The sequence below is a fragment of the Rhinopithecus bieti genome, unplaced genomic scaffold, assembly GCF_001698545.2.
Source record: "Rhinopithecus bieti isolate Rb0 unplaced genomic scaffold, ASM169854v2 scaffold_39746, whole genome shotgun sequence".
Classification (NCBI taxonomy): domain Eukaryota; kingdom Metazoa; phylum Chordata; class Mammalia; order Primates; family Cercopithecidae; genus Rhinopithecus; species Rhinopithecus bieti.
Genome location: NW_016816960.1, coordinates 1,929,684 through 1,956,980, shown reverse-complemented (window position 1 = coordinate 1,956,980; position 27,297 = coordinate 1,929,684). Strand labels below are relative to the sequence as shown.

The following is a 27,297-nucleotide window of genomic DNA, read 5'->3' as shown; positions in this document are numbered from 1 at the left end:
CATAGGTACTGAATATGACATTAGCATGTTGGGTGCTGAAGAGTTGAGGTTTGTGGTTGTGGGGTGGAAGAGGTGCTGGGGGCAGTGTGAGAGGCTAGATCTTCTTCTATAGTACAGAGTCAGCAGAAAGTTAAAAATTAAGAACCAGCATTATAAGGATCATAGAAATAAAGGGGTAAGACACTGGTTTCAGCGTTTAATTATTTTGCTATAAATTTCCCCAGTCTAGATTCTAGATAGAATTTAAACAAAAGACAAGGAATTTTCTTCCAGTATAAATAGGAATATTAAAATATGGGTATTTCCAGTGAACTAATACCTTGTCGCAGGTCTGAAAAAAAAGAGGAGCACACGATTCTTTCGGGCTCTTATGAAACATGTGTTCAGCATTTCTGAGTAGAATCACATTTCCGTTTGCAAATCCTTAGTCCCTTAAAGATATTTTTATACATTCACAAAACTTTTTTTTTTTGTTTTGGGTTTTTTATGAGCCACTCAGAGTACAGCAAAAGCCACTTTTATGTCATTTCATCACTGGAACAAGGCGGTTGAATTTATATTAAAAAGTTCAAAGACACCCTCAGACATGTGACGCCATCTGGTGGTGAAATGTACTCTCGGCAAATGGAGGAAAAGGAACCCGGGAAGATCCTCTCTGCACCCTTCACACTGGTAAATCGTGCCCCTGAGAAGCAACGTCAGGATGAACGTGGGGTGTGGTTACAAATCATGAAGTGGTTATACTTTGTGAATTCTGAAAACTTATTTTTTGGCTTATTTTTCACTTGGTTACTGGAGAATAACACTGCAATTCTGCTATCTCTTTGCCATTTCCAAGGCCAAAGTCAGAGAAAAGGGGAAACCTACAACATAATGGTGACCTAGGTGAGAAGAGAGGGGGCGGCGATGAGAAAGAGAATTCTGCCCCATAAATGGAACTGTAGAAAGCACTTAGGACACCACACTCTACCCATTGGATTTTCAGGATGAGGCTACTGAGGCCTACTGCTGTTGATCTTGTCTCAAAGCCACAGGGAGAAGCACTGTGGAGCTGAGGTGAGACAGCCCTGATGCCAGCCTCCACTCTCCGGGGCGGTGGGTGTGGTGGGGACAGCCCTCACTGGGGCCACCCATGAGCCCCCACTCTGCTGTGACAGGTCACATATGGCCCCTTAGAACTGCAATGCCAACATGCTGAGGGATGAGGTGAGGCCCCATTCTGATGGAGCTCAGTCACAGACTCACCGGAAAGCCCCATTGTAGCCGTAGTATCTCTCATTGCTGTTGGGCACGCACTTATTCTCACCCTGCTCATTGCCAATACACAGAGCACAGAGATTAGATCTCGGGTCAGCCCCAGGGGCACAGCTTTGACTGAAGTATTCATCTGGAGAGAAAGAACACAGGGAGTCAGCTCTTCCAACAAACGGCCTTTACTTAACAGCTGATGCAGGTTCTTTTCCATTCATTAGACTTCCCAAAACAGCAGTCTGGATAGAACACACTCACCATCACAAAGCGACATGTTGTCACCAACATAGGACCCAGCAGAAAAGCTTCATTCAGACTGTAGGCACTGACGGACTCCCAACTAAATCTGGAGACGACAGCTGTGGCTGCCTGGAGGGTCCCATCATCACAGTCTCTTGCTGGGGACTCAGCTCATGACCGTGATGGCCGTGTGCATCAGAGTCTGCGAGTTGCCTAGTCCAGGATCTGATTTTGTTTTCATCAGTAATGGAAACCCTGCTTTGTATCTGGGTGCCTGGCCCTTTGGTATAAAGACTAGACTTATCAAACTCCCTGGGGCTCTTATGGATATATGGGTAGCTACCGGCCAGTGAAATGTCAGCAGGAGAGTTGGGTGCCAGCTTCTTAGAAACATCCTTGAAAGACAATTGGTACATGTCTTTTGCCCTCTCTTCTCTTTTTTCATCCTGCACATGGAATGCAGAAGCAGGGACTGGATTTACAGATGCAATGTAGTCCATGAGGTAACCTTGAGCACAGAAGCCATACAAATGGCAGAGTAGCCAGATGATTAAAGCCCAGGTTCCAGACACCACATTGTCTTAATACCGGCCCTAGGCAAACCACCACTGGACTTCACTTCATACCAGCCCCTAGGCAAACCACCTCTGGACTACATGACACAGAAATTAACTTCTGTCTTGTTTAAGCCTCTCCTATTTCAGGAGTTTTCTGTTCCTTGCAGCTGAACCTGATCTGAATTCACTCATTGTATGATTTAACCCAAGAAAGAATAAACAAAGGTGACAAGAAAGCTCTGCCCCACTGAGCAAATGTCACCCATTATCAGACTCCCACAACCCCTGCTGCTGGAAGAACCACACTATGTGTCAACCTCCGGAAAAGTTGGGGGTTCCCACCCCATCCTGGCAGTTTCCCTACAGCTCAGAGGCTACCATGGAGCTGGTGAGGAGCAGAGCCACGTGAAAGCGTGCCCCAGTCAGGATCAAAACCCATGCAGTGGAGCCCCTGCTCTAGGAGACGCCCATACAAGAGGGGAGTCTCATTAAGGATGTGCTACACACCACGCTACAGGGCCCGCAGCAGGCAGGGCATGGCTTATGCTGACTAAGATGAGTGCGGGGTGTGGTGGGGAGAGAAAACTCCAGAAGCAGGTGGAGCCAGACTCTTGAGGTCTTATTCAGGCTCCTTTGCTGTGTAGAGTAAGCAGTCAGTTTTGCTTAGTAACAGGAGTCACCTTTCATGAGGCAGGCAGACACATTTCCCCAAGCTAAGAAGCCAGAGTTTAAGAGGAATTTAGGTCTGGAGCTCCATGAGCTAAAAACCATTTCTACACCTTGGAGCCTGCATTTATTCTTAGGGTGCAGCGAAATAGGCAGATATTCCGATCTTTAATCTTGGGGTAGGGTGAGTAGGCATGGGAAGTGCTGTGCAGGGAAACCCCCAGTGCACCCACGCCTCCAGGGGGCAACCACAGGGGGAATTTCCTTATGCCAGAAGAGGCCTGCAGGCCACTATCAGCCTGCAAATCCCTTCCTTCCCTTTGCTAAGGTTCCACAGCACAATGTGCCTACCCCCCAGGGTGGCCCACCCACCGCACCTTTGGGACTCCTTACCAAATTTGCAGGAGCCCGTCTGGTTGAAGAGCAGGCCTATGGGGATGTTCCAGCCTGCAGTCCTGTCCACGGCTGTGTGGCAGGACTTCTTGCCTTTCAGAGAGTTCCACGTAAGGCCAGTGTCTGAACTCCTAACCACCGCCACAGCAAGATATCCTGGCATAACAGATGACAGAAAAACAAGTCTTAACCTCCAGGAGGCCCGGCATATGGATTCCAGTGGAGCTGTCTGCAGCCCAGGCCAAAACAGGCCACGAAGCATCACCAGGCAATGATTCCCACAAAGAACTGGCCTTTTCAGGTAGACCGAGAAAGCATAAGCTGCTGCCTTATGTTAAGGCAAGATTGATCTGAGCTATGAAATAAAACAGTAAGAAAAGCTGATTCTTTTAGTTATTACAGGGGACTGTCTTCAACCAGCCACACAATGTCCCTGAGTTACAAACCAGCAACGCGTCTCTCAGTGTAAGCTTCTAAAGCAACAAACACTATAAACAACAAGAGTGACCCCAACAGTACATAAATCACCAACCACAGTGTGCATCAGGCAAGAGCACCAACATCCAGCCGAGTAACTGCTGTGTGGGTGCAGGGGCGCATTTCTCCAGGGACCGCCCTGCGGTGAGTCTGAACCAGCCCTGTACTGGTTGAACCCAACATGGTTGCCATTGTCCTCCTGAAAGAATGCATCTGACAGACACCCACCAAGGGCAAGTCTCTTCTGAAACTGAGCAAGCACCAGCTCTGATGGGCAGGGGGAGTGGTGCACAGAGCACTGGATTTGACACGAGGGACCCTGGGTCAAGACCAGGATCTACCACAGTATTACCTGTGGCTTGTGAGTGAGATCCTGGGCACTTGGGGTCTGTCAGTGCCACTGTTTCCTCATCCCCATGAAGCGGGGGAAGTAGCACTCCCTACTCCATGACCAGGACACAATGAGGGACTATATGGATGTTCTTTGCCAAGTGTGAAGGTCAATATAAACATTCACTGGAACTATTCCTCTGTGAATTATTTGCACCATTAAAATTATGGCTCGTAGAAGCCCTATAGCTTCGAGGGCTACAATTCTTTCTATTTTTTACAGTTCTTGCCACTTCCTCTTCCAGCAACAAGAACTTATCCTTGACCCTGAAAGTGGCTAATGCCAACTCACCTTCCACAGGTCTATCCACACAGTTAGGATCAGGGTCACTGCTTTGTTGGGGGTCTGGAAGAATAAAGACAAGCAAGGCATCATTATCCATTCAGATGTAGTGAGAAACCACAAACTTTTAAATCTCAGTGATGCAGAGTCAAATCCAAACAGACCGTCCCAGCAGTTCCATGCAGGAGAAATGCATCTATGTGTTCACCAAAAGACATGGCACAGAGATTCACAGCAGCACTATTCACAACAGCCACCAACTGGAAACTACTCAAATGCCCATTCACACTCAAATGACTGAATAATCACAGTAGACTCACACAGTGACGAGACTGAACAGTCTGCAACTACACGCTTAGGTGGATGAAATGCATAAAGATGAGCAAGAGAAACCAGACAAAAAAACACACACACACATGCTGTGCAACTCCTTTAACATGAAGTTTAAAACATAGACAAATTTAGACCTGCGCCCTCAGAAATCAGGAGAGAGGCTTCCCTTGTAGGAGTAAGGGGGCGGGGGACAGGAGGACACAGGGGGCTTCTGAAGCTTGCACAGTGTTTGATCCAGGCCCGAGTGTGCATGGACTGTATAGTGTGTGAAGTGTAATGAGTTGTACATTTATGTGCACTTTTCTGTTTGTATAATTCACAAAGATCTTCTGAAAAATTAAGAAGATAAAACCAATCTGTCCCTTGTTAGTTCTCAACACAATAGGCCTTTGTGGATAACAGGGCCCCTTTCCCTTCTTCTTTCCCTGATTCTCCCTTTTGAATGTATCTGTCCATCATAACGTTTCACCTGCATTCACCGAATGGGATTACTCATTGCCCCACTCCCATGACCCAGAGGGAATACACCAGAGAATGCTAACTCCACTTACTGTAGTTCTCTGCCAGGACAGGCACCAAACCACATTTGCCTGCAGTGTACACATATCCTCCGTCCAAACTCATGGCATCAGCTTCTCCTTTCTGCAAAGACAGAGCAGATCTCCAGCACCACAGGGAGGCTGCATCTCATCCTGCCTGTCTATACAGCTCTCTGAGAGAATGGTTTTCTGTCAGGTGACCAGTGAAACAGCAGAAAGAGATGGATTGTTCGAACCAAGCACCCAGAGGGAACACCATGTGCACCTCTAATTCTCTCGCAGCCCTGCCTGCTTTCTGGGCTGTCAATTCAACTGGAAAGACCAGGCACAGCTTGCACTAATCATCTGTTCTGTGAGCAAAACCTTTTTTGTGCCCCTGACACTTTGGGGACACCCCCCTGGAGCAGTCTCGCTCACTGAGGACACAGATGGGAAGAGCTGGCTTCATCTAATCTGAACTCATTGCACTCCAAGCGCTACACAGAAGTTGTGCAACACAGAAGCTGAAGCCGTCATATTGGCCCACCACCAGAACGAACAAGTCCAGACTACAACACAGAGTCATGGACTCATCAGGAGTACGAAATGCCCTCTTTGGCCCAGTAATACTTTTTACAACTATATTAAAAATAGAGATGTGGACAAAGATCTCTACTCAAGAATGCTCACCACAGGGTTATTGATAATAGCAAAGTAAGGGACAAAGAGGAATAGGGGCATGACTAAACTGAGCCATATTCACATAAAAGATACCCTGGAAGCATGTTTAAAAACTGTTTTTGTCTGAGTGCTATGGTTCACACCTGTAATCCGAGCACGTTGGGAGGCTGAAGCAGGAAGATTGCTTGAGCCCAGGAGTTCGAGACGAGCCTGGGCAACAAAGCGAGACTCTATAGCTGCAATAATAATAATAATAATAATGCAGGCATGGTGGCGTGTGCCTGTAGCCCCAGCTACTTGGGAGGCTAAGATGGGAGCATCACTTGAGCCCAAGAGTTCCAGTCTGCAGTGAACTGTGGTAGTACCACTGCACTCCAGCCTGGGTGACAGATCAAGAATCTGTCTCTTTAAAAAAAAAAAAAAAAATTAATATTTTCTAAGAGTAAACGTTCATGTGGAAGAATGTCCATTATATGCTGTTTAGTGAAAAGGGCTTAAAAACGACATAACTGAAACACTTCATTATTGTTGTATGCATATCTGTAGAGACACAGAGAAATACTGGAATGGAGAATTAGCCAGATTTTAACCATGTCTGTCCCTCTGTGTGAGATCACAGGTGGTTTGGGGGGTTTGTTGTTGTTTTGTTTTAATATCATACCTTTCCATATTTTCCAAATTCTTTACAATAATCCTGAGTTGTTCTTGTAATCAGAGGAGTGGGAAACCCACAGTAAACTGCTTTTTGAACCCAAAACGGTGCATGCCCCTGAGCACACCTCTCCAGGTGTCCCTGCCTCATCTGGGCCCCTGTGACCTCTTTGACTGCTGACTTCACTTTAAGCAGATGCTCAGGCCCTGGGTCTTCCACAGGGCCAGCCGCCCACCCCTGGGACGGAGCCCCCTACCAGCACCAGGGCGATGCAGTCATCCGTAGTGGAGGCCGAGGAGCAGTTCACATTGCCTTTGCTCAGGGCACTCCACTGGTTACACTTGTGCAGCTCCTCCTCACCCACTGCACACCACATGACCCGCGCACGCCGGGCAGTCACCTCCTCCTCACCTGCCAGAGGGAAGACCGCAGGTTGGCCAGGCAACCTGAACCTTGCCAGGTTGTCCAACCTCCCCAGAGTCAGGGTCCTGCCCAGACCCCCCCGGGACAGGAGCTACAGTAGATGTGTGGACGTGTGGACCCATGCCCTCTCCTCCTCCACTTCTCAGCTCCAAGCCCCTTCTTCAGGCCCACAGAGCTCCCTGTGTTTCCCGTTTCTGTTCCTTTGGAGAAGTTCCCTGGATTCTAATCTATTCATTAATCTTTAGTGTCAGGAGGTGCCTATTGTGTCTGTCTCTAAGGATAAAAGCTCCATGACCCAGAGACCAGTGACAGCCCCAAGAGATGGCCTAGGGGACCTTGAGCCCAGCCCTGACTTCCCCTAATACCTGCAATCACCACCAGTAACTACAGTGTAGCCTCTGGGTTCCCCCAGACTCCCACTCCCAGCCCCCCATCAGAGGAGGAGCCATAGCTGAGTTCCCCCACCATGGTGTCCCCAACTAAGTTCAAGGCCTGGGCCTGGGAAGTGGGGGTGTTCCATCAGACCTCCGGATTCATCCAGAAGGGGTCCTGGCTCTCTTGGTTCATGTTCATGTTTCTCACTTAATAGGAGGCAAATTGATTTTTCTGCCAAGCCTGGGGAGCCTGGTGTGCACTGATCGGGTGGCCAGACTATTCTCTTAGAGACACCTGACCTAATTCACAGAAGACACCTACACCTGCATCAGACCTCCACGATGACCCCACAGTGGCTGGGAAAAGCAGTGACTGCCACAAAGTAGGGCTACCTGCTGGGAAGTAGAAGACCGCACCAGGCGGCCCTCAGGACTCTCCTGGGCTCACTCACTTTCCCTCAAGTTCTGGATGGCAGTCAAGTAGCCGGAGCCAAGGTACAGCCCAGAATCTATCCTTGGGGGGACCCTTGAAAACCCGATGGCAGAGTCCTTGAACAGCAGATCCTTCTGCCCTCTCGGGGATCCAAAGAGCTGGAACACTGGTGACTTGTCCTTTCCAAACTTCTCCTAATTAAGAAAAAATAGAATTATGGTGTCAATGGTAAATATGGAGGAAACAAAAAAGATGTTAAAAAAGAGTATCTGGAGCTTTGGAATCATTCTAACTGAGAGCAGGAGCCTCAGTTGCGACCCTCCTGCAGAGGGACTCGTGCCATCCCGGAGACCCAGCAGCTATGGCTCATTCTTTGAAGAGCTGCTGAGCTTCAAGCACCTTAGGGCCCTGAGAAGATTGCATCGACCACCCCCTGCTTCTGCTCCCATGATAAGATGCTGTCAGTCAGTGTGGCAGAGGAGTTTCATTGCTTCTGCTGTCCAGAGTACAGCCTGGGCAAGCAGCCCAATGCATTAGTGTGCTATCCTGCAGCAAGGCTACAGGACTTCTAGAGTGGCAGAAGTCAGGGAAGTAAGGAACCTTGCCCTTGCCCCCCGCCCCCCAAATCCAAGCAAGTGAGGAGGACTGTGGGTGAAGATACCTGTGCCTGGCGGAGAAGCTCCCAGATGGCATCCTCCTTGCCATTCACACTTCGTGCCACAACGGCATGAGAAGGGACCCGCGCCAGGTGGCACTCCTTGAACTTGTCCACTGGCTTCCGAGTATTGTCTGGGCAGAGCAGCTCATACTCATCCCTTTCAGCCGGGTCTGACAGGTCCTCTGCAGGGAAGGGGAGGTGGGAGGGAGCCTAGATGAGCCAACTCCAGCAGTAACCACGAACTGTAGTTCTCCTTCTCCCCACAGAATTTTGAGTTTGGGGAGACATCTTGCATAACTGACAAAACTGAGGGTCAGAAAGGCAGGGATTTGCTCCAGAACACTCAGAAGGTAAAGGTAGTGCCCCAAAAGCCTCAGGGGGCAGCCGAAGTGTGATCCTCATCCTAAATCACTTAGGGAGCCCTGGGGTTCCCCTGTAGGTCAGAAAGAACGAACCAGATCCGTCTGTTTCTGCAGCATCTCTGCCTGGAAAAGTCACTTTGTAGAGACAAGCCCAGGGGGCCACCAAGGGTTACTCCCTTACCCACATCTCAGGGAAGAATAAAAATGACAAAATGTTGATAAGGCAGGAAATAAGGCAGGAAGGTGAGTCACTTTCCAACACTGAGTATATCAAAAGAAGGGAAAGAATGGTTTTGTGAGTGAATTCAGGCAAATGTGGAATATCATACATAAATTGCTTCAGAATGTGTAAAGTGATAAAAAAACTTGTCCGAGTCATTTTATGAGATTAGTACAACCTTGATGTCAAAATTAGAGAAAGTACAGGAGGGAAGAATTAAAGGTTTATTTTACTTACGAACATAAATGCAAAAATTATAAATAATGAATTAGCTAACTCAGTCTCACAGAGTATTTAAAAAACTAACAGATTGGGATGAAGGCTTATCAGTTTATTCTATTAACAAAAGAATGGCTGAACATCAAAAAAAAAAAAAACTAAAGTAATCTGCATTTAATGGAAGAAAACCATGAGATCATCTTCATCTCAATAGATGCAGAAGGACTGTTTATGTGTTCAACATCTATTTGTGTGTGTGTATGTATTTTTTTTTCAGTCTCAGAAAAATAGTAATAGATAGAACTGGTAACCTTTTTGTTAGTTTGTTTAATTGTTTGTTTGAAGACTGAGTATCACTCTGTTGCCCAGCCTGGAATGCAGTGGTGCAATCTCAGCTCACTGCAGCCTCCATCTCCTGGAGTCAAGAGATTCTCCTGCCTCAGCCTCCCGAGTAGCTGGGATTACAAGCCCATGCCACCATGCCTAGCTAATTTTTGTATTTTTAGTAAAGATGAGGTTTCATCCTGTTGGCCAGGCTGGTCTCGAACTCCTGACCCCATGTGATCCACTCACCTCAGTCTCCCAAAGTGCTAGGATTACAAGGATGAGACACCACACCGGGCCATAAGTTATTGACTTGATAAATGCCATTAATCAAAATATCTACAGCAAAAATCTTACTAAAAGAAGAAAATTTAGACATTCACCGCAAAATCAGGAATAAGGCAAGGATGTCCACTACTATTACAATGCCAACACAATCTAGATAACTGGATCACACAATTTACAAAAGAAATGGGAGATATAAACACTGGAAGGAAAAAGACAAACTCTTATTTAAAAAGATGATATAATTATCTACAAAAAAAACAACAAAACTAATAGAAACTACTACAACTAAAAAGGGAGTTCAGAGGAGTAATAAGTTATAAGAGCAACCTACAAAAATCTGATGTTATCCTCATTAACAATAACCAAATAGAAACCAATATGGACTGTAAGATGTTACAATAGCAACTAAAACCATTAAGTAGCTTATAATTAGCCTCCCGCAAAGACACATCAGACCCATAAAGGAAAAAGTTTAGTTCTATCAAAGAAGCTAAAAAGAGGTGTGATCAAATGGGGAAATTTAGCATCACCATGGACTGGACAACTTAATGTTATAAATATGCTGATTTTCATGGAACAATTTAAATTCAATACAATTCCAATCAAAATTTCCAGAAATTCAACAAAATAATTCTGAAGTTTTCGCTCAGTATATTTGAAAAGGAATAATAAAGTGAGAGGGGAGAAGGAGGTCTCTCTCATTCTCTCTCTCTTCCTCTCACTGGCTCTCTCTCTGTCTTTCTCTCTCTCTCTCTCTCTCTCTCTCTCTCTCTCTCTTCTCTCCACCAGATAGTAAGACCCATTGTAAGTGACAATATCAAAAGCAGAAAAAATGCAAATACACCAATGAAACAAAATAGCTCAGAAACTGGTCCACTCAGATATATACAAACTTGGTGTAGAACTGGCTTCACATATCAGTAGAAAAAAGATAATTTTGTATAGTTTTTATTGTAAGGAAAATTGCCTCACTGTAAAGGGGATAAAATGCAAAAGCCAAATCCATATCTGATTTTCTAGGTAAAGCACATATACATAGATGAGGAAGGGGATCTTCAAATCTTGTTGTAGGAAATAATTATGATTTGGGTGTGAAGAAGGACATCTTTGAAAGACCTCAAAGCTACAAACCAACAGGGTGAGGCTTATGGATTTGACCTTATCAATATCAAGGATTTTTGATCAACAAAGACTACCGTTGTCAGATTTTTGACTGAGAAAAGATTTTACTAAAGTTTAAAATCAGCAATGGTTTGATACCTAGATAGAAGGAACTTCTGTCCTTGAATCAAAATCATGCAGAAACAAGATGTGAAATTCAATTTAAAAAGTAGTCAAATGTCACAAAATAAGAAAGGGAAGCCCAAACTGCTAGCAAATAGGTTGAGATGATCAAACTCACCAGATGTCAGAGAAATGAAAATTAAAATCAACAACAAACTATCTATTGCATTACAACCATCATTCGGACAAAACTATGAAAGTCAAAAAATACTTCTAAGTGAAGTTGTGAGGAAATTAGAATACTTGCAGACTGTCCTTCTAGACAGCAGCCTAGCAATACTGGGTGCATGTGGGGTGTGTCTCTGGTGGCCCTGGGTGCATGTGGAGGCCTGGTTCCGGTGGCCTCTGATGAATGCAGGGTCTGTCTCTGATGGTCCTGGGTGAATGTGAGTGTTGTCTCTTTCTCTGGTGGTCCTGGGTGGATGTGGGGTGTGTCTCTGATGGTCCTGAGTGAATGTGGATATCTGTTGCTTTCTCTGGTGGTCCTTGGTGGAATACGGTAGCTCTGCCTCTGTCTCTGTTGGTCTTGCATGGAATGTAGTGGGCTTATGTCCACTGGTCCTGGGTGCAGTGTGTTCAGCCTCTACATACTCATCAATTGTGCTTTAGTATAGGTCCAGGAGGGACACTGTCCAGCAGGACAGTAAGGAACACAGGTGAAGGTATCAGTCATGTGGCTACATGTGGTAGAGGAAAAGAGAGCACAACCTCTGTCCATCACTATGGTGACAGAGAAGTAAAATGTGGACTTATTCCATGGAACATTCCTCAACTGTTAGGACCCCTGAGCTAGACACGTATACAACAATACCGATAAACCTCTAAAACAAAATGCTGAGCAGAAAACCCGAGCAGCAGGGTTTCTAATGCTCGCTAAAACCTCTGTGAACTCAGAAACCAGAAACACAAACCAGCACGATATGTTCTGCACAAGCACATACGTCTTGGAGGACGCATTGCCAAGCACCTTGGCGTGGGTGTCTATGAGGGGAAGAGAAAGGCAGTGGGCACAGGGGGTTTAAAGAAACGTGACCGTTTAAAATATGAAAGCTCATAAAATCAGAGCTGTGCCCTGTAGGAATCTTGAAAATGGTCTGCCATGAACTTCGGAATCTAATTAGCTCAAAGGTCAGAGTCATGATCAGGTAAGATAAAAGGGGGCGGTACCCACAGCTCATTACCCTGCTCTTACCAAACACTGTGCTCTCTCTGATAAAAGCCACGTCTCCAGCCCCCTCCCTCAGACACCTGTGAAAAGAGAAAGCATCAGGGGTAAGCACGGGCAGCCCCTCCGCGGCCCCTCCTTGTGGAACAGCAACCCTGGCACTCAGCACCTGTGGGTTTCCACTCCCTGTGGGGCAGGGCTCTGAGGCTTTGGGGCATCCCAGCTGGGAAGGTAGGGGCTCCCTCCCGGTGGATTCTGAAGAAGGGCTCAGGTGCTGTCCAGAGGCCCCCATCTTCTGCTTTGAGGGCTAAGAGGACAAAACTTTTTTCTATATACAAGAGAGTTTTGAAGCCTCTACCCAAGAGGGTAAAGGCTTAGTATCCCTGTTCGTCTGACTCTTTCCCTCAGGACTGAGTGTGCAGGTGTGCCCTGGCCAGTGGGGAAGCGCGGAGGCCTCCCTCTGCAAAAACACCTAGCACCAGCAGACAGAATGGTAAAAGGGGGAGCTCAGCCTCTGCGTGGGGCAGAGAGGATGGGGCAAATCAGGCATTGCTCACTGTCCTTCAGCTGTGGAGAGAGGCCCAGGTGGGTAGAAGGACATCAGCCTGGACACTGCAGCCGTCCTGCCCAACCAGGAGCCAGGACTGCATATCTCATGACAAGATGCCTTCAGTCCTGCTGTGGTTAGGGAGGGGGCAGAAATTAGTATGAGGAACCCAGGACAACACGGGAGCCAAGTTGGATTCAGGGCTCTCTGAGGTGACAGGAGGGCCCACAGCCACAGTGACTGCCCGTGGGGCTGGTGAGAGGTGGGGGGCAAGGGTGGGCCCGGAAGGCTGGAGGGGAACACACACTGGGCAGGCCTGCACTCTTTTTGGACACACAGCAGTAGGAGAACCAGATCTCCTCTCTGGTCCCCGAGAGCAGGCTGGGCTTTGTGTGGGGCCAGAGAAAAAGCCTCCCGGCCTGAAGCCACAGGACACTTGGCCACTAAAGAGAAGGGGACAGGGTCACTCACTTGAAGGCACCAGAGTAGCCGAAGTACGGTTCCTGGGAGGAGAAGGCACATTTGTTTTCCCCTGTCCCCGCACACAGGCGACACAGGTTGGGGAACTGTTCTTTATCTGCACCGGGAACACAGCTGGCTGAGAAGAACCTGGCCACAGCTGTTAAACACAGAGAAGTGGACCACAGAGTGTGAGCCAGTCCTGGCCACAGAGGGTTACACCTCTCATCCTGAGGTCCCCGTGGGCAGGGCTCCTTCCTCCACCCCTGCAGGAGAGCCTCTGTCCTGGGGCTGGGAGCTCGAGACATGCACCTCTGCCGACAGCAGACTCAGCTGTGCCTCCCAAGGGCTGCTGGAGTAACAGATCCTGCCGACCAGTCTCACCCCCACCTTGATTCATCCCACACTTTCACCTGCATGATCTGCGTGGTCTGTGCTTACAATTGGAGTAGAGCCCCCTGCCTGAGGTCACTCACTATCCCTCAACCATCTTACCTGCCTCAATGGGCTCAGGTGGACCCATCCAGTTCAAGAATGGACGAAGCATCCCTATAGGGACATTCCACCCAGCGGTCCTGCGAAGGCCTGTGTGGCAGGACTTCAGACCCTGTAGTTCGTTCAGCTGAAAGCGGCCGCCCTTCTTCACCACGGCCACGGCATAATAGTGGGTTCGTGGCTCTGCAAAGGGGCAGATGGAATTGAAAGCTCTTAGCCTGGACAAGAGGGACAAAAACAACCCACCCTGAAAAGTCTCCGGTGGGAAGGGGCAACGCTATGCTGCAGTTTCCTCGCAGCTCACGTGTGTCCTCCTGTCATGGGTCAGCATCAGGAGAAACAGCCTTCATCTGGCCCAGAGCCCAGCGACTCCATTCCCTGCATGTGTGATGTGACCGAGACTCCACTTGCACATGTTCCCCAACTCCCAATCCACAGAGCTCAGGGCACAGGCTGGGCCCACTATGGCATCTGGGACCCCAGGCAGAACTCACCTCCTTCAGTCCCGTAGACTTCCGCTGCTACAGGTCGCAGTTTGTAGGGGTCCAGGCCTGCTTCGTACATCAAACCACCATCAAGGGTCACAGCATCGGCCTCGTTTGTCTGAAAGCAAAGAGGCCAGACCGGCTTCAGCAGAAAACTCACCCAAACCCGGCAAGTGGGACTTCAGGACTCAGAAAGTCTCCATGGCTGGAAGGGTCGTCAAAGGGGTCCGCTTTCCATCACATCCACTCACTTCCTATGAGAGATGGTGAGAGCCAAGGACTCCTGTTTCGGGACAGTGAGCACCAGCTCTCTAACTCCTGAGTCCAGCGCCTGCCCTCTTTCTCCTCTGCCTGCCTGTGTCACTCTCCTGATCACACCCTTCACAGTCATCTACATTTGAAGTTTTTTGTTCTAGATGCTTTCTATTTTTGCCCTATATTCATTTAAGTTCTGTTTTATTGGATAGAAAATATGGTTATTAAGAGATCCTAAAATTATCATAAGAAACCATGTTCCTCCATTTCTGCACATTGCTTCCCACATGATTACGTATTTCTTTGGTTTGCAATGTGGGATAGATCAGCGGTCCCCAACTTTTTTGCCATCAAGGACCAGTTTCAGGGAACGTAATTTTTCCACAGACAGATGGGGAATGGTTGTGGGATGAAACTGTTCCACCTCAGATCATCAGGCATTGGATTCTCACAGGCAGTGCAACCCAGATCCCTTGCATGCTCAGTTCTCAATAGGGTTCACACTCCTATGAGAATCTAATGCCGCCGCTGATCTGACAGGAGGTGGAGCTCAGGCAGTCAGGCTCACTAGCTGGCCGCTTACCTGCTCTGAGGCCTAGTTCCTAACAGGCCATCAACCAGTACAAGTCCGCAGCTAGGTGGTGGGGACCCCCGGGACACATCATATTTTGTGGACTGCTTATTCATCTAAAACTGGATACATTTTCTAACTTCTGCAGAGGCTTTATTGATTTTGTTGACAGCATAATGTTTTCTCATAATGTGGGTGTTCTATCGTGTATTGAATAATTTCCCCCAATGTTTAGCACTTGGGTTTATTTCTAACTGCTGCCTGTGAAGATTGTATTTTCATGAATATTTTTGTCCTCAGTATTTTCCTTGTGACCACTTGTGTCCTTGGGTAGGCACGTGAGGGTGGAATCCCCCAGATGAGGAGCACGTTTCTCTCCATGACTCTGGCTGCTGTTGCCTTTCTGCTTCCAGAACTTATAATACCAACTCAGAATGGCACTGCCCGTGAGGACCAGCTTCACTCTCGATCACCAGCAGGGCAGACTATCATTCGTTAGCTGTTATTACTATAGAAAATTTGAGTACTAACAAATTGCTCAGGTCTGATTAGTAAGGGGAACATCTCACAACTATTTTTTATTAATCATGAATTCCCTCTTACTAGTAACTCTGTTCATATCATTTGCCTTCTATGATTTTACATTTTTTCCAATTTGAGTTATTCTTTTATTTATTTTTTTCAAGACGGAGTCACCCAGGCTGGAGTGCAGTGGTGCCATCTCAGCTCACCGCAACCTCCACCTCCCAAGTTAAAGCGATTCTCTTGCCTCAGCCTCCCGAGTAGCTGGGACTATAGGAGTGTGCCACCACGCCCAGCTAATTTATTTATTTATTTATTTATTTTGTATTTTCAGTACAGACAGGGTTTCACCATCTTAGCCAGGATGGTCTTGATCTCCTGACCTCGTGATCCACCTGCCTTGGCCTCCCAAAGTGCTGGGATTACAGGCGTGAGCCACCGCGCCGGGCCTTGAGTTATTCTTTTATAGAGTATAAATAGTAATTATGTGTCAGAGCTGGTGCATATTCATTCATTCCGGTGCTTTCTGAATTTTTTATTTAAATATTTTCTATGGGCTATGAATTACATTTTCCGTATTTTAGAATGTCTGTTTGTTTCATGATTTAGTTCATCATTTAAGAGATTTCTATTTCCTCTACAGTTCTGCTAGTTAACCTGCCCCCTAGTTTTTCAATAATACAAGTTTTATTTTTAACCGTTTAATCTATCTCAATTTTATTTGCATGAATGGTATGTAGCACCGCTTTCAAATAGGGATCTTATTTTCCGAGATCAGACGAGATCGGATGCATTCAGGGTGGTATGGCCGTAGACAGGATCTTATCTTAAAAGGCAGATTTTGTGGCTTCTTTCACATATATTCAGATTGAGTAGGTTAGAATAGAGCCTAGGAATCTGCATTTTAAACAAGCAAGAGATGTGGTGCTGGTTTTTTGGTTTTGTTTTTGTTTTTTGAGATGGAGTCTCGCTCTTGTCGCCCAGGCTAGACTGCAATGGCATGATCTTGGCTCACTGCCACCTCCCGCTCCCGGATTCAAGTGATTCACCTGCCTCAGCCTTGTAAGTGGCTGGGATTACAGGCATGTGCCACCACACCCAGCTAATTGTTGTATTTTTAGTAGAGATGGGGTTTTGCTATGTTGGCCAGGCTGGTTTTGAACTACTGACCTCAGTTTATCCTCCCACCTCGGCCTCCCAAAGTGCTGAAATTACAGGCATGAGCCACTGCACCCAGCCGCTGGTACTGTTTGTATGCAGGTAATAGTTGTAAAATAATAGCCTAAAACATTGATTAAACTAGATTTTTCCCTAAGTACTATTCTAATAACTCCATTGTATTTATAAGATAATCCTATGAAGTTGCCTTGGGAACTTTTACGTAAATTATCCACTCTGCTGGAGTTGAGTACACATGATTATAGCACATGGCAGGTACACAGAATATATTTGTTGAATGAATGAGTAAAAATTATTTCAGTAGATCTTACATCTCAAAAAATAAAAGGAATCATAAATCATATACAAGTCATGATACCCTTTTCTCTCTCTCTGAAAGTGTCTTGGACAAGAGTCTTTCTAATGCCCAGCACCCTGGCAGGCCCTGCCCCAGCCATGTGATATGGCAATGTGACCAGGACAAGCTTCTTTCTCACAGGGTTTAGAGGTCATGACTCTTTTGGAGGATTTCCCTCTCTGGGTGACCTTGCTTTTTGCCGATCCTATGTATTCATCAAATACAAGTGCTTACATTTCATTTTGGAACAGTTGTTATTAACAGTTTATGTGGAGGCCCCAGGTTCCTCACACGTGGTCTCTTAAATTCCTTTCTTTCTGCTCTGAAAATAGCACGGTTCCCTGTGAGAGAGGACAGCTCCCAATTTAGTTGCCCAAAAGGTGAAGCAGAAGAAGTAAGGAGATCCCATGTTCTATGTTTTTCCATTTCTCTCTCCCTTCCATTCAGCTTGGTCCCAACCAACACCCGGCACTGACTCACCGCAATGGCCTGGATACACTTGGTGGGGGAGGCTCTCTTTATGCAGCTGACAGGAGGGCCACGCACTCTTCTCAGATTCCTTTGCCATTGGGAGCATTTTGTGGCCTCGGGTTGGGATACAGTGCACCATCGAACACTCCTCCTACGGGCAGCCAGACACAGTCCTGGGAGAGAGGGGCCAAGAAGTAAGGATTCAACCACTGACTGAGGTAGTGACCACTGCACCCTCTGATGCGAGTTTTCCAGACTCCTCCCTCTCTCTCAGCTGCCCTCCTTCCCTCTCCATTTCATGGCTACGTCCAGCCATTCTCCACAAGTGGAGGCATCTTGATGGACTAACAGGATCTCTGCATTGGCTAGAGGTCTGTGGTTCTCAATAAATTAAAGGAGAAAGCCCCTCTAGATTATTTTTATTCCTATGACTTTGACATGTTTCCTACCACTTAAAAAATGATGGTGATCCCTCAAATCAGTTATGGAATTCTTCTACCAGCTTTGGCAACTTTGAACCTGGAAGGCAAGCAGGAAAGGAGTCATTGCTCCTGTTTTACTGATGTGGAAATTGGCTCCTAAGAAGGCTGAGTGACTCGCCACTCAGCAGTGCAAAGCCCAGCTGAGAAACCAGGTCTCTCTAGACTGTTTTGTCCGTAAATGTCTTCCCAGGGAACGCCAACAGAACAAGGGAAAATATACCTGACTTGGTTAGTAGCTGAGGTAAATGGTAAGTCAATGTCAATGGGGACAAATCGGTTGGTTGGTGTGCCTGAGCTACCACCATTCACTCTGTGCAGAAAGACTGGTTCTCCTGTTGAGCCTGCTTTTGTTGCTCAAATACTGGTTCTTCTGTTGAGCCTGCTTTTGTTGCTCAAATCCATGCTATTAGGGAGGAAGATGCATTGAATTTACTCCCCTGGTTGCCTGATAAAAGGCATCTACAAAAAACCTGCAATGAACATTATACTAAAATAATGAAAGACTGACTGCTTTCCACCTAAGATCAGGAGTGATGAGAGAGTGTCCACTCTCACCTCTTCTATTTAACAGTGCTAGAGATTCTAGTCACAGCAATAAGGCAAGAAAAGAAATGAAAGACACCCATATTGGAAAGAAAGAAGTAAAACTGACTTTATTTTCAGATAACATGATCTTCTATGTAGAAAATACTGAAGAATCCACAAAGTACTATTAGAATTAACAAACAAGTACAGTCAGGCTACAGGATATAAGATCAATATACAAAAATTGATCATATTTTGCATATAGCATAGAACAATCTAAAATGAAATTAAGAACATAATGCTAGATAGTATAACATCAAAAAGGATTTAATACTTGATGGGTAAATGATAAGAACAGATATTTTACCAAAGAAGATATATGAACAGACAATAAGCACATGAAAAGGTGCTCAGTATCATTAGTCAAAAACTGCAAATTGAAAATGCAAGGAAATATCATTTCACACCCACTAAACAGGTTATAATAGCTAAAACAGACAATGACACGTATCAGTGAGAACGTGGAGGAGTGGAAACCCTCATACATTGCTGAGAATGTAAAATGGTGCAGCCACTTTGTAAAACAGGTTGGCAGCTTCTCAAAATGTGAAGCACAGAGTTCCAACGGGACCCAGCAATTGCACTTCTAGGCATATAGCCAAAAGAAATATTATAAAAACCTATCGTACATAAAGGCTTCTGCATGAATATTCATAGTAGTGTTATTCAGAACAGTAGAACACTGGAAACAACCTAAATGTCCAATAACTGGTGAATGTACATCCATTCAACGGAATACTACTCAGCAGTGAAAAGAATTACTAACATGCCCCACAACATGAACGAGCCTCACTTATGCTCAGTGAAAGAAGCCAGACACAAGAGACCACATACTCTGTGATTCCATTTGTATGAAATGTCCAGAAAAGGCAAATTTATAGAGACAAGAAAATAGATTAGTGGTTGTCTGATGCTGGGGTAGAAATGAGGATTAACTATAAACAGACATGAGGGACCTTTACTGTAGGGGATAAAAGTGTTCTAAAACAGATTTGTGGTGATGGTTGCACCACTTGGTAAGGTTACTAAAACTCATTGAATTGTACACAAATAGGTGATTTTTTTTATGATATATAAAATATACCTCAGTAAAGCTGTTACCAAAAACAAAAACAAACAAACAAAAAAAAAAACCAAACACACAGTTGTAAAAGCCCTCTGCTCTTTGGATGTGCTATGGGGTAGAATGTTCAGCCTCTGCTGCCTCCTATTTCTGAGCCATCCCCTTATGGTGAGAGCCACCCATGGCCCTTGGGTGGGCAAGAGGCCTGTAACTCCCAAGCTGAGTCTGCAGGGGTTTGGGGACACCCAGCTGCTCCCCTTCACCCAGCCTCATCCCAGGGAAATCCCAGGGGATATAATCTTGCCTTGGAAGCCCTTATGGAACTATCCTACACTGAGAATTAACCCAATCAGATGCAGCCATTTGTGACCCAGTAAGCTTTAACTGGATACCTGCTGTATACACAGCACTGTGTGTCACACAAGGAATGTGTAAGCAGACAGGACCAGATTTCACTTCTCACTGGAGAGGCAAAAATCCAAAAGAAGGAAGCTAAGAATGGTGAATGTGTTAAAAGAGAACAAATACCAACTAATGGAGACATACGTGTCTGTATTGTGAGTTCTGCCAACATCTCCGTTCTCCAGGGGAGGGAACTCTGGCTTTAACTAGTTATGTGGCTTGTGGAAGTTCCCATAGCTAATAAGTAAGTGTTGGATCTAGGACTTGAACCTAAGCAGTCAGGCACTAAACTCCTCTACTCTTACCACTGGGCTAGCCTACCTATTTAGGTTGGCAAAGTTAGAGACAGGTTGGAGATGGGGTTAGAAAAGGGTCTGGGTCAGATCATGGAAAGTCTCCAATGCTGATCCAGGGAGGTCTTATTCAGGACGCAGTGAAGCTGTGACTCATGGGAAAGGCTGGAGACTGGAGCTCTCCCTAGGGCAGGGGTAGAGTGAACTGAGACCTGGGACCTGAGAACAGGCAGAGAAGCTGTGGCCAAGGAAGGCACCAGGAAAGGGCTGGTCTGAGTGGAGAGGGGGGACAGCACTGAGAACAGAGAAGGGGGCAGGGATAGGGAGGTGGTATCAGAAATCACCTTGGTAATGGGTGGGTTCTGGGGATGAAGCAAGAGAGTAAAATTGAAGACCATGCCTCAAGCTGGAGGTGGGGGCTGAGCAATGATGGGAACCTGTGGGCAGAGTTCATTTCTTCTCCTAAGAGGAGCTGAACCAGGGTGACTAAAGGACCACTGAGCGCCCTACCAGAATTCCCAGTCCCTAGCCCCGCAAACACCAGGTGAAGTCTCCACGCTCTTACCTCCCAGCTCTGGAGCTGTGTGACTCCCTGAAGCAGGTCTGGGTCTGGCCCCTCCAAAATCCTCAACCCAGCACTTGTATTCAGTGTCAGGCACTCAAATGCTGCCCACCGGACCTGGCTGGACTCTGACTAAAGCTTACATTCTGGGCAGATATGCAGTGCCCTGGCCTTGAAGGCAGGGGCCAGGACAGGAGTTACTCTCCCCACCTACCCACACAGCTCATGATAGGGCCCAGGCAGACTGCTCAGACTGATGGGAAACCTCACGAGTGCCTCCCAGCCCATGGCTCCGGGGGCTAAGCAGACAGACTCCTCCACCCACTGCTCACATGGCTTAGATCCAGCTGGTCCCAACCACCCAACTTCTGTCAGCCTGGACACCCATGGGGAGCAGGGCAGGAATCCCATAGGGCAACTGCCACCCTTTCCTCAGGAAGGACAAGGGTTTCAATGGCACTTTGGGGTGCAAGCCACCATCCCAACTGACTACAGGATTCAAACTGCAGACCTTAGTAGGCACCCAAACAACCAAAGATCCAAGTGAATATGAAACCCAGTGGTGCAACTCTGAGCCAGAATCCTGGACCACAGCCCATGACCACTTCCAGGAAGGCAAGGCTTCCTTCCTCTCCTGCCCCTCCCAGGTGGCCCTAACCCTGTGCAACAGGCCACTTGCCAGGGAGCTTGAGGGGAAGAGAACAGTCGGGTCCTGGCCAGTCCCAATCTGTCTTAGAGATGAGAAGGATGACCAACACCCATGGGCAGGAATTTGGAGCAGGAGACCAGAAGGGCAGACACAAGGATGGGTTCGGGCTCCCACTGCTGCTCTCTATCCACCGCCACCACTTCCATCCAGGAAGCTCCCTGCCTTAGGTAGATGCCATAAGACAGGTGGAGGCTGCACTGGGCTGGGGAGGTGTGACACCTGGGCTTTCACGATGCCCCCTCCCACTGCCTAGGTCCTGATGCCCATCACAGCCCTTTCTGCTGAGGCCTGGGACCTTCCCCTCCTGGCACCGCAGGGAGCTCCGCACTCACTAATGTGCAGCGCTGGAGAGTGCCCTCTGGGCACCCAAGAAATTACTTTGGTTATGGAACTAACAATTGTTTCCTTCCTTCTACTCTTCCCTTCGGTTCGGCTCACATTTCCCTCTCAAACTCTCTGACACAGGGTTCCATCAGGAGAACCCTCCGCACCCCTCCCCACCCCTCTGCCACGGAAGGTGCGTGAATGCCCCATCTCCTGCTCACAACCCTGTGGACCCATGGTTAGGCCGTTTCTTTAAGCGAAGCAACTAAGTCTCATAAAAGGCTCTGTCTGGCTGGGGTCTCACAGCAGGAGCTAGGATCTGACCTAGGGTCCTTGAGCTAGTCATTCACCCTCTCTGAGCCTAATTTTCCTCCCAGGTAAAACGCGTATCACAATACAATAGGGACCAAATCCATAGGGGGGACACAAAGGGACAGTTGCCTGAGAGGCCTTTTGAGAAGCTCTGTGCAGAGCTAGGCGCGTCCCGACCCGGTTTAGAGGAGCCCAGATCCTGTTCCTCCCCAGGTGGGAAAGAGACTGGCCCCGCCTCTGGGCCGTCTCCCGGCTGCAGACGCAGGGACCGCGGGGCTCAGAGACCCCGCGCCCAGCCAACCCGACACAGGGACCAAAGCGCTTAGCAGACAGGGTGCAGGAGACGCCCATCAGGCGGCACGCGCACACAGGCACCTGCACTCACCGAGGGTCCCGAGGAACAGCAGGGCGAGGAAGACAAGCTTCATGTTTGAAGTCCGGAGGCGACTTGGCAAACGAAGGCTCTGCCACCTGCGCCTGCCCTGCGCCCCTTTATTCAGGGCTTTGCCCCGCCCTGTTGCCCAATAGACACCCCTTCCCTCCCCACTCCCCGCGGCCAGGTCTACTTGTTCCTTGAGGATCCAGGCTCCTCCGAAAAGCCCTGGGGCGGGGCAGGACTCCACACCGCGCGGGAGAGGAAAGCCAGCCTGCACCTAACCTGTCCTGGTTCTGCCTGGCTACTGCGATGTTCTTTCTCACTAGTCTGCAAGTCCCTAGGAGTCGCAGCCCCCTGAGCCTTCCCCCGGCTCTGGTCTCAGTGCCTTCTAGAGGGCAGGACACAGAGCAGAGGGTCTTTACTGGAAGATCGCCTTGACCTGTGAGACTGCTGTCTTCTTCAGCAGATGACCTTGAAGGTGCCTAGGAGCCAGTTAGGGCAGGTGGGTTTGCTTTCACCTTGGCTCAGCAGTGAGCGGTGAGTTGAAAAGATGACCCAACCGCCCCCAGCAGCAGCCTAGGGACAGCTGACAGAGAAAATAGAGGCTGCCCAGAGTCCCAGGCAAGCTGCCCAGGGGGTGTCTCCCTGCCCTGCTGAGACCCACAGTACAGCTCCCAGAAAACAGACAGGGACCTCAGAGGCAAATGGCCACCACCCAAGGCTGGCTCCAAGTTCTTATTTGCCAACAAGAAAGATGCCCTATGGCTAGGATGCCCTACCATTTGTTTCTTCTTTTTTTTTTTTTTTTTTTTTCTCCACCTCCTCCTCCTTCTTTTTTGGTGTTGATAGTATTCAGTAGGAAACGGTAACCTCATTTTAACAATTGCCATAAATGTCAGATTTTAAAATTCAAAAGCTAGAATACTGCTTTTAAGAATACATCTCATAAACACAGTCCCATGACACACAACAGCCCAGGTACAAATGTCTCCAAGACACCACTGCATGCTATTAATCAGTTGGAAGCAAACTAAACATCCATCTCTAGGGCAGTGTCACACACAGCATGGTGCCTGTGGGACACATTGGGGGCCTCAGAAAGAACATCCTGTATGTATGGATGTGAACTTAGCCCAAGAGTAACTAGGCAGGGCACAGCGGCTCATGCCTGTAATCCCAGCATTTTAGGAGGCCAAGATGGGAGGATTGCTTGAGCCCAGGAGTTCAAGACTAGCCTGGGCAACACAGGGAAACCCCCATCTCTACAAAAAAATACAACAATTAGACCGGCATGGTGGTGTGTACCTGTGGTCCCAGCTACTTGGGAGGCTAAAGTGGGAGGACCATTTGAGCCTGGGAGATGGAGGTGGCAGTGAGCCATGATCGTGTCACTGCACTCCAGCCTGGGCAACAGAGTAAGATTCTGTAACCCCCACCAAAAAAAAAAAAAAGAGGTAACTAAGTGAAGAAAAAAGGTACCAACAGTGAGGGAAATAGTAAGTCACCTGAACACCTTTCTTGGCAGGTGAGTCTGGCCAATATGTGACTCTGAAATCTGCTTATTCTGAAAAGCTGGTCTTGACTCTGCGTAGACTACTTGGTACTAAAAAGCATTTCCTGGAGCGGATGGGCAATGCCCCAGGGAGCCAGCTCTGCCAAGAGTGAGCATGCAGTGGGCATCCAGCCATGGAGAAGCAGGCGCAGCCCAAGGTGGAGAGGCCATTAAGGAGGCTGGGGAGCCCCTCTATCTCTGGGCATGATCCTGCCAAGGCACAGGGTGGAGGCTAATCAGGGATCCTGCTTGCCTGCCATGAGACTGGGGTCTGCGATTTGGTGCTAGAATCACCAGCTGGGTTTTGTGGTGACAGATCCAAGGTCTCTCATTGTTTGGAAACATGATATTGCACCATTAAAAGTTGCCTTCATCAATAATTGCAGTAAGTTCTTTCAAAAATACTGAAGAAATACAAAATTGACTAATTCCCAGGAATGCTGAAGCATCTTTGTACCTAAATTGGCAACTACACTTTGCCTTTGCGTCATTATAAAAGAATTAAGAAACATCATAACCCATGTCTCTTTTTCTGAGTGCAAATTTAAAAAAGGATGACTGGGAGGTCAGAGGGCCCTGGACCCTCTTAAGTATGTTACAGTGTTGGCAAGAACACAGAGAACCTGGGGGCACCACCAAGAGGCTCAGCTTAAGGAGGGTCCTGAAGGCAGGATGGGTAGGCAGCAGGGCAGATTGTTTTCCTGCTGCGCCTGTTGGAACAGCCTAGCCCCAGGGCAGGGATGTGCGCATCTGGACACAGGCAGAGCAGCCCCCAAGGCCATTTGCAGAGCGGGTTGATGTAGGGGATGAGTCTGCCCCCAAAACAATGAAGTTTAACTGATCTATTAACAGCATTCATTCATTCATTCATGCCAGAACTGGTAGATGCCATGAGAGACAGAGAAGAGGGGTCTGTCCTTGCCCTCAAGAGCTCACAGGACCATGAGAGAGGGATGGGCACAGGAATGCACTTCTGTCACAGAAGCTCCCTAAGAAGAGGCCAAGCAGCATAAACCAAGAGAGTGTGAGGGCCCAGAGGAGGAATGACCAGCACCCATCATGAGGGCTCCAGAGGAACTCAAGGAAGATTTGGCCTGGGTACCTGAAGGGAAGTGGGATTTCTACAGGTAGAGCATTCTGTAAAGTAAACAACCAAACAAGTAAAGGCGTGGGAGCCATGAACCCAGTGACCAATTACCTGAGCACCAGGGACAACAAAAGTTCACTCTGGCTTTCTGGCCAGGAATTCTTCTCTTTTTTTTTTTTACAGACAGGGTCTCCCTCTGTCACCTAGGCTGGTATGCAGTGGTGGTACAATCACAGCTCACTGCAGCCTTGACCTCCTGGGCTCAAGCGATCCTCCCACCTCTGCCTCCCAAAGTGCTGGGATTACAGGCATAAGCCACTGCAGCCAGCCATGGCTTGGAACTCTTGTTGGAAGAAGGATTAACAAAATCCTCCTCCTCTATCCTGAGTTCCACATCATGTGTTTACCTGCCTCTGGATAGCTACTCTTGCAGGTCCTGAAGGCACCTAAATTTAATATCAAAAATGCAACTCACGTAGTCCCTCCAACCCTGCACCTTCTTTTATATTTCTTACCACTTTCCACCAAACCCACCAAAGAGCCACAGAGGCACCCTCAAATCCTTTGGCCAGCTAGCTCTGTGCATGTTATAGGCACTTGAAGATCAATATCGGTTGAAGGAATGAATAAATGAAGAGGAGGAACAGGCTAAGAAAGGGACAAAGGATCCTGTATGTAATGTGTTGGGTCTGAAGGACAGTGAGGGTCAGGGCTGGCTAAGCCAGGCCACGCCAAAGCCTGTGTACATGGACTCATTAATCTATCCATTCATTCAACACTGGTCTATGGGACATCTCCAATGTGCCAGGAGTTGGGTCAGATCTCGAAAAGCCTGCAGGGAAGCAGAATGCAGGTTTCCAAATGCTGAGACGGTAGCATGAGTTTAAGGAGCACAAAGAAGGTAGCTGCTGTGGGAACCACCATGCAGTGGCAAGAGTTAGTGTTCAACAGGCAGATGTGGGAGGCTGACTCCCTTCCCCCAACTCTGCTCTACTCCCACCCTCAAAACTCCCCCAGGGAGCCTTTACAGAATTGCAGGCCCAAGCCCCACCAGCAGGCAATAGTCTCTGGCCAACCTAAGTGCTCCCTGCAAGCCAGTAAACCTCACACCCTGCCCTCTATGAGCCTCTAGCTTCAAACCCCAAGAAGAGTGTTGGGAAGGAAGTGTGAGATCTGGGTAGAACTGGCTCCACGTGGAATAAAGCAGAAAAGGCCTTCCTGAGACATCTATTCACACTTGGACAATAGCCTGGCAGACGGGAGAACTCCGGCCATTTCTTTTCCCTGCCAGTGGTGTGAGATTGCTGACTTGAGAGCCACTTAATTAAATATTTAGGGATTTGGGGTGGGTTAACTGATGGCAGCTTGATGTCAGGCATAGTAGATTCCAGGTATGTATTTATGCCACGGAATTAGCAAATGCTCTAAATCAGGGCTTCCTCCCTCCATGCCCCTGGAGGACCGGTGACCAGCACACAGCTGCCTACGTTCATCACTGTTTGGTGTCATGCAATGTCCACGTTCGTGCGGGTGTGTTTGTGTGTGGGTGGCTGTGCCATCCCTAGCAGAGAAATAGGATAATAATCTTTAATATTTGGACGGCATTTTAAAATCCAAATAGTGCTGTCAGTGACTTTGTCTCGTGTGGCTTTAACAACAGCTCTGTGAGTTAAGACAGTCACTGTTTCCATTCTAAAAACAGGTACTCTGAGTGTTGCCTGAGGTCACACACTGAATAAGATACAACTGCTATCCCTGAGTCTCCCATTAGGCCCACGGCCAGGGGCTTTCTCCTTTACAGGCCAAGAACCCTCTGAGAGCTCAGGATGCAGGGACTGAGGCCCAGGGATCTCAGCAGAAAGGGAACCTGGAAAGAATTGAACCCTTCCATGAAGCAGGCCCTGCCTGGCCCCTTCCACACATCAGCTGTCTTCTGATGCTCTGGAAATATCATAAGGTGCTTGTTACACCTGTTTCCAGTTGAGTGGACTTGGGCAAGGCACTTTGTTCATGGTCTCACAGGCAGTGGAGAGTAGAG

At 47.8% G+C, this 27,297-nt stretch overlaps 1 protein-coding gene across 1 annotated transcript in view; it reads right to left on the bottom strand.

Annotated features, from left to right (window-relative positions):
• Nucleotides 1-22,966, bottom strand: part of LTF (lactotransferrin) — a 29,091-nt gene extending 6,125 nt beyond the window's left edge. The window contains exons 1-13 of the mRNA XM_017855657.1: nt 22,630-22,966; nt 17,522-17,685; nt 14,187-14,295; nt 13,693-13,875; nt 13,210-13,357; nt 12,219-12,274; nt 8,333-8,511; nt 7,691-7,865; nt 6,698-6,852; nt 5,142-5,232; nt 4,267-4,320; nt 3,108-3,263; nt 1,246-1,387 (exon numbers count right to left, since the gene is read on the bottom strand). Of these exons, the coding sequence (XP_017711146.1) occupies nt 1,246-1,387; nt 3,108-3,263; nt 4,267-4,320; nt 5,142-5,232; nt 6,698-6,852; nt 7,691-7,865; nt 8,333-8,511; nt 12,219-12,274; nt 13,210-13,357; nt 13,693-13,875; nt 14,187-14,295; nt 17,522-17,685; nt 22,630-22,672 (1,655 nt within the window). The 5' untranslated portion in view covers nt 22,673-22,966. The remainder of the gene's footprint in view (nt 1-1,245; nt 1,388-3,107; nt 3,264-4,266; nt 4,321-5,141; nt 5,233-6,697; nt 6,853-7,690; nt 7,866-8,332; nt 8,512-12,218; nt 12,275-13,209; nt 13,358-13,692; nt 13,876-14,186; nt 14,296-17,521; nt 17,686-22,629) is intronic.
• Nucleotides 22,967-27,297: the final 4,331 nt, after the last annotated feature.